At 43.0% G+C, this 12,638-nt stretch overlaps 2 protein-coding genes across 2 annotated transcripts; both read left to right on the top strand.

Annotated features, from left to right (window-relative positions):
- The first annotated feature begins 1,137 nt into the window (after positions 1 to 1,137).
- On the top strand, positions 1,138 to 5,254 carry LOC134871656 (organic solute transporter subunit alpha-like). Its single transcript, XM_063894456.1, has 8 exons — positions 1,138 to 1,386; positions 1,658 to 1,809; positions 1,921 to 1,994; positions 2,606 to 2,764; positions 2,902 to 3,013; positions 3,089 to 3,235; positions 4,021 to 4,126; positions 4,237 to 5,254. The coding sequence occupies exons 1-8, from the start codon at positions 1,311 to 1,313 to the stop codon at positions 4,389 to 4,391; spliced, it is 981 nt and encodes a 326-aa protein (XP_063750526.1). The 5' UTR covers positions 1,138 to 1,310; the 3' UTR covers positions 4,392 to 5,254.
- A 1,125-nt stretch (positions 5,255 to 6,379) lies between these two features.
- si:ch211-244c8.4 (mucin-5AC) lies at positions 6,380 to 9,503 on the top strand. The gene has a single exon (XM_063895290.1). It carries the CDS (start codon positions 6,549 to 6,551, stop codon positions 9,501 to 9,503), a length of 2,955 nt encoding a protein of 984 aa, XP_063751360.1. The 5' UTR covers positions 6,380 to 6,548.
- Positions 9,504 to 12,638: the final 3,135 nt, after the last annotated feature.

Raw genomic sequence — 12,638 nt, 5'->3', positions numbered from 1 at the left:
CCTTGATTATTTGCACAGACGTTCATTCTCCCTAGAAGACAAATTATCATTTTGGTGATCCCTAGCATCAATGAACATGTCTGTTTATGACCACATCCCTGCAAAGCTTCAGGCCTTTTCCTCTCAGCTGAATTTATCCTAATGCTTATTATCAGATGCTAGCATCCATGGATGTCAAATATGACCAGGGGCTTAACCCTTAAACCCCTCCACCCTCTTATTTTTGGCACCATTGCTCCTACCACAGCTTCATTTTGACCTCATTTGTAAAGCATTGTGATGACAGATCAGGCCAGGGGCATAAAGCAAGGTCCATAAAAATGGGTAGCTATTCACTGTCTCAATTCAAATAAATGGTAAGTGGTCAGGGCTGACATATTCAGGCTCATGGAGGGTGTTTCCTGGATGTTGAACTGTTTCATTTTATTCCTCCAGTACAGGACTATGATAAGTGGCGGCTAGCCAGGAAAAGGTGAATGACACTCAGGTCGGTCACCTCCCCATGACAGCGCTAAAGATTAAGCTGTCAGTGTGTCAGTGTTACTATAGAAAAGTAAATCCTTTTGAGCCTTTTGTAACGTCTTCAATTCCTTATTAAGCTTTTACATTTTTCGTTTTTATCAATTTATTTATTCATTAACTGTTAAATGTCCCACTTTATTTAAAAACTGACATCTATTTATCTTTTGCTAAAGAGGTGCTAAATGCTCTGATATACGCACTCTATCCTCAACATTTTCTCAGAGTGAATGGTATTTATGTGTAATAGATGAACCTTTCAAAAACGTTTAATGTTAATTGTATTTGACCCCCTAAAATGCATGATTTTTGAATTTATTTGAAGAAATAATCAGACATAAATCAAGAATCCCATAGTGAATATTTCTAGAGGTAACTTTGCAACTTAATGTGACAATTTAATTACAAACAAATGTCAACGACTAATTCATTTGGTGACAAACAACACCCTGTCAAAGTTCATCTCTCCTCACACTAATTGTCTCTCACCCTTTTAAATTACCTTTTTCTTTATTACATTGACAACGTAAAGTCTGTGAATGAATAATCAATGATTACCTCCTGAGGTTTTCTCATAAACTTGTCAAGTGTCATTCGCCTTTTACTCCATAGAAGTCTCCTCAAGGATAAAGTACACTTGCTGTTGAACCTCCCACTTGAAAACACTGGCAGACACTGCAATGCAAAGGAAGCAGATTATCAAAGTAGACTACTGAAGAGACTTCCTCAAGGAGAGAAGGCGAAGCTCCATTTTTAAACTCTTACTGAATTTCTCAAGAAGAGTATCAGCCATGGAAGAAGCTCTCAACATCACCATTGATCCAGCCTGTTTACAAGATCCCCCTCTGGCTATTGATGTGATAAAGCGTAAGTGACCTATATTGCCGTATCCTGCTTGCTGATAATGTTTCCTTATCAACCTAAACTGAGCTAATGACGATAACAACTCGTGTGTGTAGCTGTGTGGCTTAGAGTCTTGAATTAACCATATCCTTTAATGTCCCCTTGTTTTATTTGCCTTTTGCTCCAAAAACATGACACGTATTTATTTGAACCCAAGTTTTGTGCTCATTATTTCACATAAATAACATTGGGATGCATTGATAATAACCAGGTTTCTTTTCTGTTTCAAAATCAGAGCTAGATGTGTTCGATTTTAGCCTGTACATCATGCTCACCTTCATGGCCTGCATCTCCCTGCTGATGTACCTGGAGCAGTGCGCCTATCTTTATAAAAAACTGCCCTACCCCAAGAAGACCACCCTCATGTGGATCAGTGGTGCTGCACCAGTAAGCATCTTTTAAATACTGTGCTATTTCTGATACCAATAGGTGAAAAAAAATCCTTATCAACCACATGAAATCCTTAAGTGTGCCCATGAATGAATTTCTCTTTTTCAGGTCATTTCCACAATGTCCTGTTTTGGGATGTGGATTCCAAAGGCAGTCATGATCACAGATATGACCTCTAACTGGTACGTTTTCACTCACCTAAATTAGTACCCAGGGGGAAGTATTGAAAAATGATCAGCTGTCTGTTATCGGATCGCTGTGACCGGCATAGTTCTAACTTTCTGAATCAGATATCCTTTTTTGACTTATCAGCTTCCAGGTTATAACAGAAATCCATATCTTTCTTTGCTATGTTTTAATCTATAAATCTTTATTTAAATCAAAACTTTTCTGCCTTAAACACTGCCAGGCAAACATGCACCCCTGGTTTGAATAAGCTAAATAACGTGGGAGGATATTAGAACCACGTGTTGGATCATTACACACACCCACAAAGCCCATGCCACATCCCCAACATGCACATGCTCAACGTCAATAAAACGCAGGAACGTTTTATAGGCTTTTGCCACCCTCAGTGATAGCCTGCATTTTATGTGTTTTCGGATTTACGAGATTTACGAACAGCATGTACAGTACAGCATAGTTAACAACTGGGTCCAAATCCATTTACAGTGGCTGTTTCTTATTTGTCAGGAATATGTTCTCTTCCAATGAATCAATTAAAACAATTGGCATATGGCTTTGAAAACACTTTTTATAAACCCTCATTAATCACTTGTCTTTATCTGTGTAGCTATTTTGCAGTTGTGGTGTACAAGGTCTTGGTACTGATGATCGAGGAGTTGGGCGGCACCAAGGATTTCCTGCAGAGATTTTCCACTGAGACCTTTCGGGTCAGCACAGGCCCGTGCTGCTGCTGCTGCGTGTGTTTACCCCGCGTGCACATGTCACGGTATTTATACCCGCCTACACAAATACTACTACTGCCTTTACCAGTTGAAGCCTGTGGTCTTTTACTGCTCATTGAGATTTTTAGGAATGCTTGTGAACATTTCTAATGTGTATGCTTCTTTTTCTGGGATCATTCAGGCGATTGTTATTCTTCCTGAAGTTGGGAGCTCTTCAGTATGCAATCCTGAAGACGGTGCTCTCTATCCTCTCCGTAGTCTTGTGGACAAACGGCAGCTTTGATCTCTCTGATGTAAGGGTTTGATAAGTGTACTGGATATAAATGAACATGACATGAACAATTCATTAACTTTTACTTCTTTTTCAGTTAGAGATCACTGGTACAGCCATCTGGATTAACCCATTCATCGGCATTCTCACTATCATCTCCCTTTGGCCGGTTGCCATCATCTTCATGAACATTAACAGCCATCTACGCAGCCTCAACATGGTACCCAAGTATGCCATCTACCAGGTGAGTCCATACAACCAACACTTAAAGTACACTATTCTCAATTGTCTTACAATGGCAGATAAATGAGTGAGTGAAAGCCATCTTCAGTATATGCATCCCTATAAGCAAAGCAAAACAGAAAATGAAAGGGTGTTATCTTCCTTTAGCAAAACTCTAGCAAGATGGTTGAGGGTAGACCCAAAAGATCATGATAGGTCTTGGCTCGATGGTAACCCTCGGTTGATAGAAACCCCTCTTATATTTTTAATCGGTTATTTTTGCAACAGTGTTTTTCTTTTGAATACCAGTGAACCTCGAAAAAAGGCCTCAACAAATCCTGTTGTGTGGAACGTGTTGAGTCCTGCCTATATTTATAAAGATATTACAACTACAACACTCTGGTTCAGTAGCCTACTCATATACTATTGAGTTATACGAGTAAGCCTGTGAGTATTTCCCATTTCCGTGTTGTTTCTTTGGCAGCTGCCGGTGTGTAAAGGCCTTTAAGTTCAGCCATTGATCTCAAACGCCGTGGGGCATCTCGTGATAGATTTCGCAGTTTTGCAAATCGAGGGTAAACATCTAGACAAGTCCAGATTACACTGACAGAACAACAAAGCTGAAATGGGAATTAGGGTCTCAGTTATACAAATAAAAACAAAAGCAGCACAAATGAATGTTGCATAGAGTTTCACACCAACCTCCTTGGCTTTAGTTGTGTTTGTTTCGAGCCATAATGCTTTTGCTAGAAAGTATTTACATATGATGCACTGTAACTGATTTGCTGTTTTGTTTTTTCTCATCAGCTCATACTCGTACTGAGTCAGCTGCAGACATCAATCATTAACATCCTGGCATTGAATGGCACCATCGCCTGCGCCCCTCCCTTCTCTTCTCAAGCTCGCGGCTCCAGTAAGAAACCTCTCTGAATGTCAGCTGCTCATGTCGGAAGTGTGACAATCTGTCTGAAACCCTGTTTTTGTCTCTTTCTCTCTCTCTCCCTCTCTTTCTCTGTTGTGCAGTGCTTAGTCAGCAGATGATGATCATGGAGATGTTCATCCTTACTCTGATCAATCAGAGACTGTACCGTCGTACATATGACGCACTCCCCTCACATGACAACAACCACAATGCTAAAGTTGCCCTGAAGACTGCCCTCGTGGAGCACGACGTCTAAAAAAGGAGACTGATGAAAGAGTGGAAGAAAACACTGCTCTAAATGATGTGTCAGAGATAATCAAATATCCAAATCTTTGGTGTTATAAAGGTTTTTATTTGGATATAACTTCTTTACCTCATTCCATGATACGACACCAATTAAAAAAGAACAAAGTTAGCTGTTGGAAGTTTAGTTTTTTCAAAGTTTTATGTATGTATAGTAAAAGAAACAGAGTGGACGAAAGGTTAGAGACGTAGGTTTGTTAATATTTGTGTACGGGAGAACATCATTTTTTTTGTCTAGTAAAAGAGAGACTATAGCCATCTAATAATGGTGACTGTGGTCAATGTGTGGATGCCGAAATGAGTCCTGAATATCTGATGCTTTGTGTTTTTTTGTACTAAAATGTATAGGAAATACAGATGGATATGTTTTTGTCATTATAGTGAGATTGAATGTTTTGTACTGAGGATCTATTTGATAAAAAGCATCTATCTCCTCCTCTGTTCCCAGTGTGTAAAGTGTTTGTCTTCACATAATCTGGGAAAAACAGCCAGCTTTCGTTAAAGATTGCTGACCCACTAAGACTCTTTTGAGACTGGGAACGCAGACGGATGAGACAGCAGCTCTATTTTCAGACTCAGTGTACACCTAACATCCGTCTACAGCCAAACTGTGTTGTTTCATAAGCAACCACAAGAGGCCATGCTCGTCCCAGCCAAAAACCTGACTCACATGGTTCATATTTATTATTTCTTCAAGTTCAGCCAGAACAAATTGGTTTAGTCAGTTACTCATTTTTTGGAGGAACAATTCAAGTCATTTACAAATGTTTGTACCAAACCCAACATCCAATAAACGTACAAAAAATATCAAACAAACCAGATTCCCATGTCTTTTTAGGTCTCTGCTTAATTAAGACTTATTCCTTTTTTAATCCATTTATGTTCTTTGTTGCCTTCTTGCAAATCTTACCAACATTTTTTGTCGAATCGATCAACTAAAAAAGTGTTGGAAATAATGACTGTTTTTCATAAATCTCTTCTGAACTTTTACTAAATGCTGTTATCTAAAAAAACATTCAAGAACACTTTTAAACATAATTGGCAAAACTAAACAAGAAGAAAGAGTACTACAATATAAAATGTAGTTAAATCAAATATGTTTCCCTTCTCCTTGAGAAATGTTGTTTCCCTAACTCTTGTCATTCACTTACATTTCATTGGTGACTCTCAGAGGTCTGATTGTCTTCAGGACCGCAGTTCACTCTGTTAAGGTTGTTTAAAGGTCATCCAACCCCCCCAAACAAGATTGATAACTTTTATTTATTTAATGAATTAGATTAATTAGTATTTTCTACGATCAAAACAAAAGTATCCCTTCACGGGAGGCATTGCATTTGTTTTTGTGTCATATTTGTTGTCTAAATCGAAGTAATATGCAGCATTAGGGAAGATTCAAAGAGGAAAATATTGTCAAAATGCTCATCATTTCCCAAACTTAAATCGGATGAATGGTTGCCCTTAGTATGTATATTTTTTAATTGAACTAAAAAACTGCATTTCTTTTTATAAATGTGTGTTTTCTTACATTTTGGAAATTCTTAAACCAACTTGAGTGTCTTACTGTAAGTTGCTGCGACACACCAGATATGAATGAGACCAGTTTTCAAAATAAAAGCGAAACTGTTCCAATAAAAGACAAGTAGGCTGCACATGAAGGTACGTTGCATTAGTCTGAATGAGATGTTCACATAAAGCCAGATAATTTCTAATTCAAAATGTGGCCCTATTAATGGAGCATTTGTCTTTGGTGTTATGTAAACAGAGTCATCAGACGGAGAGGAAGGGGAAGCTGCGTTCAGGGTGGGTTGATGACAGCCCCTGGCCCTGCATTGCTGACGAAAGCTGCTTAGCTCCTCAGTTGCTATGGCAACAAGGGAGAGCAGCCAGACAAAAAACTAGGCAAAGGGGAGGGGCTTTCAAGGGAGAAATAGAGGAGAAAGGGCTGGATGGGAGAGATAGACAGAGGGAGGGATACAGACAACCGATATAGAAACACATTGAGAGCCACGGAGGTAAAGCCAGGCTACAGACGCAGAAAGATATAAGGTCTGGACATCAATGCTCTCTCCACTGGCTGGGGAATAATAACTGCAGGAAGTGACTGGAGGATATGGAGAACGGGGGAAACAGAGAGAAGATGGATGTACAAACGGAGAACATGGACCCCCCACCTTGTGAATCCCAGGCGAGTGGAAAAATCAGAAAAGGATTCAAGCTGTTTGGTAAACGCAAGCCAGGGAACATCTTTTCTATTCGAAGCAAAGGGGATGGAAACAACAAGTCACCTGTTAACAAGAGCAAAACCATAGATGGAGTATCAGAGAACGCTGCAGCAGATTCAGAGCAGGAGCTGGATAAGGAAAGGGGACAGGAGGTGAGTCAAGGAGAGAGGGAGCAGTCAGATGAGGAGCAGCTTGAGGAATATGGCGTTATGGCTGCTGCTCCACCTCGCGCCTCCATTTCTTCAACTAGCTCAGTCAAGTCCCTCAGCTTCCTGTCGTTGCTGAGGGGTGGCCGGAGAGGAGTAGGGGACCGTAGAGTCCAAACTGTATCTCAGCCTATGGGGAGGCAACGGCGGGGGCTGAAGGGTCTCTTTAACAATGTTAAGTTCCGGGCAAAAGATAAAGAGGAAAAGGAGGAAGCGCCTCCGAGCCCACTTCTCATGTTGTCCCGCGCCAGCAGTGTGGAAATCATCAAAGAGGACATGACCCTAACCCCAAAATGCCAGCCGCGCTCTCTGGAGAGCCCAAAGACTGAGAGCTGTGAGGCGAGCAAGATTTTAACAACACAGGACAGTGCAGCCACGTCCCCATCAGAGACCACAACTCCTCAGGCGACAGCAAGAAATGTGAGTAGAGCTAACGAGCATGTGCCAACTTTACCCACTTCTGAACCGCCCTTGGTACCTGGCGATAACAGCCTCAGCTGCCTGCTTGCAGACATCTCCTCTCTCCTGACCTTTGACTCAATATCCGGGGGTGGAGACATCATGGCCGATGTGGAGGCAGAGTGGGGAAGAGCCAGCAGTCCAATCACTGCTGCTGGGACTGATGCCACACCGTCATACACATCTATCTTCACCAAACCCACCATGTCACGTCCACTGACCTCCGTTAGCACTGCTGCTACGGCAAAACCACCTCCCGTAGCCGTCCCCACAATAGCCTCCACCCAAGGGACAAAGACAGCTGCGACCTCTTCTCCCGTTTCCAGGCCGAGCTCCATCATCACGACGTTGACAAAAGCGTCCACTTTGACAAGTAACTCAATCAAATTAAGCTCGGACTTTACTCCATCCTCTGTCCCTTATGCTAGCATTAAAATTACATCAACTCCTACTTCAATCTCAACAAAATCCTCCACTCCCCCTGTAACATTTACAAGCTTTAAGGCTCCTACAATATCTCCTTCAACGACAAATAAATCCACACTGAGCGCCAACTCTAATACTATAACAGCTCCTCCGAACACCCCGGTCACCGTAGCCAAGGCTCCCTCAACCAGTCCAAATCTTACGTGTACGGCTAGCAAATTAGCATCAGAGATTACATCACTTCCTCAAACTACTGCTTCAGTAAGTAAACCTTTGACTGTAGCTACTTCAACCCCTGCATCAGCTAAACTTCCCCCACTAACCCAAAGCCCTCCCACCCCTGTTGTTTTTACACAACCTCCACCTGCTAAATTGGATACAGCTAGTAGTTTGAACCTGCAAACTTCCACTTCCTACAAACCATCCCTCAGTTCAGCTGCAGGACAACCTAAAGCCCCAGTGATAATCTCCCCAGTTTGTGCTGCTTCTACCAAACCCGAACTGGTTATGCCCCCCAAGGTGACCATGGTTCCCACATCAGCTACAACCCCAGGCTTGGTCTATGCACCCATTTCCAAGCCTACTCTCAACTGTAGTCCACTGGATTTAAATAAGGCCCCTCCTTCCCTTGCAAAAGTTCCAGATATCCTCCCTTCCTCTAAACAGACTGCTGTTACTAAAACCCAGCCCACCCCTGTGTCTGTCCTAGCTCCATCATCAACTTCTTTAGATAAGATTCCTCCCATGACTAAACCTCCTTATGCACCAGTCTCTTTAGATAAGATGGCCCCTGCTCCCCCATCCATCCCAACCCCTGCTCCTCATGCTGTTTTTACAGCCTCTCCAGCACCTCCTCCTCCAGTTCAAATCCCAGCCTCTCAACCTAAAGCCCCTCCTGCTCAAATCCCAAATTCTGCACCTAAAGATTCACCTACTCCTGCTCCAATGCAAGTTTCTCAATCTAAATACCCTCCTGCCCCTGCTGATACCCCACTTTCTGTAGCAGAACCCCTCCTGCCCCTGTTCAGATCCCAGTTTCTGTATCTAAACCCCCTCCTGCCCCTGTTCAGATCCCAGTTTCTGTATCTAAACCCCCTCCTGGCCCTGTTCAGATCCCAGTTTCTGTATCTAAACCCCCTCCTGCCCCTGTTCAGATCCCAGTTTCTGTATCTAAACCCCCTCCTGCCCCTGCTCAGATCCCAGTTTCTGTATCGAAACCCCCTCCTGCCCCTGCTCAGATTCCAGTTTCTGTATCTAAACCCCCTCCTGCCCCTGTTCAGATCCCAGTTTCTGTATCTAAACCCCCTCCTGCCCCTGTTCAGATCCCAGTTTCTGTATCTAAACCCCCTCCTGCCCCTGTTCAGATCCCAGTTTCTGTATCTAAACCCCCTCCTGCCCCTGTTCAGATCCCAGTTTCTGTATCCAAACCCCCTCCTGCCCCTGCTGAGATCCCAGTTTCTGTATCTACTGAGCTTTCTGCCCCTGTACAAATCCCAGTTTCTGTATCTAAACCCCAACCTGCTCAGATCCCAGTTTCTCAACCTAAACCCCCTCCTGCACAGATCCCAGTTCCTCAACCTAAACCCCCTCTTGCACAGATCCCAGTTTCTCAACCCAAACCACCTCCTGCACCAACCCCTGCCCCTAGCCCTGTCACTTCTCCTCCTTCGACCCCTGCATCTTGGCCGGGTGAGGCCTCAGCTTCTGCTAGGATGCGAGGAAGTGGACAGGCATCAGTCGATGGCGAACTGACTAGTCCAAGTAGCACAGGTGCTCAGACTATGCCGTCCAAAACAGAGGAACTCCAGGGCCCGCCCAGAGAAAGGAGGATACCTCAACCAAAGGCCTCAGGACTGAGCAAAATACCTATAGTTGGAGGGGGCAGAGCAGGCAAGCTACCTGTCCGGGACAGTCCACACATTGATGATGAAGCAAGTAGGGACCCACCTACTCCTGTTCTCGAAGAAGAGAGGCCTCATTTCAACTCACATGGGAGCAAAGATAAGATCTGTAATGTAGAGGCAAATGTGCCCACCTCAAGATACACCCAGGAGGAGAGTCAGCAGCTTCCCCAGCCGAAGGTCCTCACCAGTTTACCGCGTGACTCGAAGATCCCTGTGAAACATGGCGCTCAGCCTCACGCTGCCTCACAAATCCCTCAAGCTAAAGAACCCTCTCGTACCAAGATTCCCGTATCCAAGGTTCCTGTCCGCAGGGCCGGTAATAAACCTGCAGCTGCATGTGGAAGCACCCAGATAAGAAAATAAAACAATGGACCGCATCAATCAACGATACAGATTATGGGTTTGACTGAGACTTCTCTCCTCAATCTAACGACACAACCACCCTTTTTTTTCATAATTTCAGACTGTGATTCTTGGCTTCGCTGCAACAGTAACAGAGTCAAAAGGCTGACAGCACTCAAGCACAAAATATCTCCACAAGGAGCCGAAGCAACAATCCTGGCTCTTTGGTGCTGAGCCAACTGGACACGCACTCAGGAAAGGTTCAGGGTCACACCTGGACACACAGCAGCATCGTTGGCTAAGGATAAGCAAGATGATAAAGGACTTCTGGGAACATAGACACACACACACACAACATGGGCGAGTGCCTTTTTATAAGGGTGCTTTCCGACGCAGAATTAATCTTTTCTACAGTGCTTTTAACTTTTGTTACTCCCACTTTTTGTAGAAACCGTCAAATCTTTGTCTTTCTTTCCAGCAAATCTCTTTGATAATAACCAGTCCCTTTATTTTTTATTTATGTCAGAAGAAGAACAGCAAGAGCTCTATAAAGTAATGCAACGACCAAATTTACATTCCACACCAATCTCTGGATGTATGTAGCAGAAAAAAAATGTGCCATTAATCTTTGCACATGATGTTGAAATGTGTGTTGCCTGCTCGTATGTAACATGATCAGATCTCACTGTGACCTATGGGATGGACTGGTTTTGAGGGAGAATTGGATATAAACCTCCTTCCAGTGAGGTGGACAGTAGACAGCAGCCGTTCTGAATGGCTCTGTGGACGTTAGAGCGAAACAGAGAGGATGCTGAGATGAGATCTCACTGGCACTGGTCCTTATCCCTATCCCACTTATACTCGGATGAGATCAATATCTCTGTGTATAGTCTCATCTATGTTGTTCTGTTTCCTATTTAATCAATAAAACATTATGAGTACTTCGCAAGATGAGATCTGTTTAAGTTGTGGATTTTATCCTGCATGTTTAATATTGTGGTTTGCAGAAATGTGGAACATATGAAATGATTTTAAGTAGGATTAGGAATCTTGTGATCATTTTATGTGGAAGGAAGTGAAGAAGAGTAGGATCATAGTAAAGAGATATGACACACATTTGATATGTTCACGGATGGCTCACCATCTTACTACAGCCTGGGCTCATAGAAACATCATTACAGCATCATCTACACTGAAAGCTCACTGACCGGAAAAGCGAGCACATGAATGTCAGTAGAGCCCGGCCAATCAGCTGCAAGGGAAAACGCTTAACATGCATACCTTGTTATCAGGAAAAGGGTTCGGGAATGTGTCATTGCTATTCTTAGTGTGAAATGCACCCAATGAATGTGCTGCATAATGCCTGAGTGGATAATTTGATTTGGTAATTTAGTACCAGTCAGTTAGTCATTGAATAGTTGAACTAACGCTGATGGTTATTTGAACAGAAAAGGCTGTCATAAAGATTTAAAAAAGGACCGTCTTTAATGTTGCACAGAGGCAAGACCATATAGGCAAAACATGTTGTGAAGCTGCCATTGGTGAGAGTAAAACATCAGGTTAAAGATGGGAAGCTGATTTGAGTCATGGGTTAATATTTAGTCTGGTGTTAGGATTAAGGCGTAAAGGAGAAAGGGTGAATTTCTTACAAAAAAGTGTGGAGGTGACACAAAAAGGCCTCTGTGTACTTCAGCAAGCCAGAGGCTGCAAGCTGAGAAGAGAGGACCATCCTTTGCCCTAGAAAAACACGAGGATTTCACCACATCAGGTGCTGATACTGACTACAGATGGTAAACCTTCTCCCTGAGAAAAGAACACTTTCCCCCTGAGGCTCTGACACAACACAGGTTTGCCTTTTTTCTAACACCTGCGATTTGGATTTGAAAGAAATGGTTTTAAACAGCACGTGGATTTATAATGACGCCTGTTATGAGGGCTCACATTGTGACACAGCGCGACAATTAACAGCACGCTCTCCATTACACAAGAACTGCTTGTATGAATATGCTCTGTAAAGGAATCTGAAACGAGCATATTCACTGAATGCTGCCTTTTGTCAACATCCGTTCACATGATTCCCCAGTATTAACTCTCACATGCTTGGACGTGATAGTGACAACAACCTTGAGGTAGATTCAACGATGTTGGAATTATCTTTAAAACAATATAGCACCCCCCCCCCCCCCCCCCCTGCCCCAAATATGTAACACAAATTACAACACCCACAATGCACTGAGGCCACCATGGGTTTCTACGGTCTGCATGTGTTTGTGTCTTCCGCCTCTGGAGAGACGACGTGCCTCTTTGGAACCTAATTTAGCATGCTTCATTCTGCGTTTCCACGGCAACCCCACTAGGTCAGCCAATGAAAGGGTGCGGGTGTCGGGGAGGAGGAGTTTAAAACATGAGTGCCTTAATGAGCACACTCACAGCACACATGCCAATAAGACCCGTTTTTACACCACATAGAATTTTGACTTATAATAGTGAATTATAACAATTAAGAGCATCGCGTTAATATTTCACTGTCACATTTTACACCGTTTAATTTACTCACAACTTTACTGGTTTCATTGACTTGAGCTGAACCAGACACACAGAGAACTTTGAAATAAATTAATAGAAAATCTTTCTTTTTTTA

The sequence above is a fragment of the Eleginops maclovinus genome, chromosome 11 (assembly GCF_036324505.1).
Source record: "Eleginops maclovinus isolate JMC-PN-2008 ecotype Puerto Natales chromosome 11, JC_Emac_rtc_rv5, whole genome shotgun sequence".
Taxonomy (NCBI): Eukaryota; Metazoa; Chordata; class Actinopteri; order Perciformes; family Eleginopidae; genus Eleginops; species Eleginops maclovinus.
This window is presented reverse-complemented; position numbering and strand designations above follow the sequence as displayed.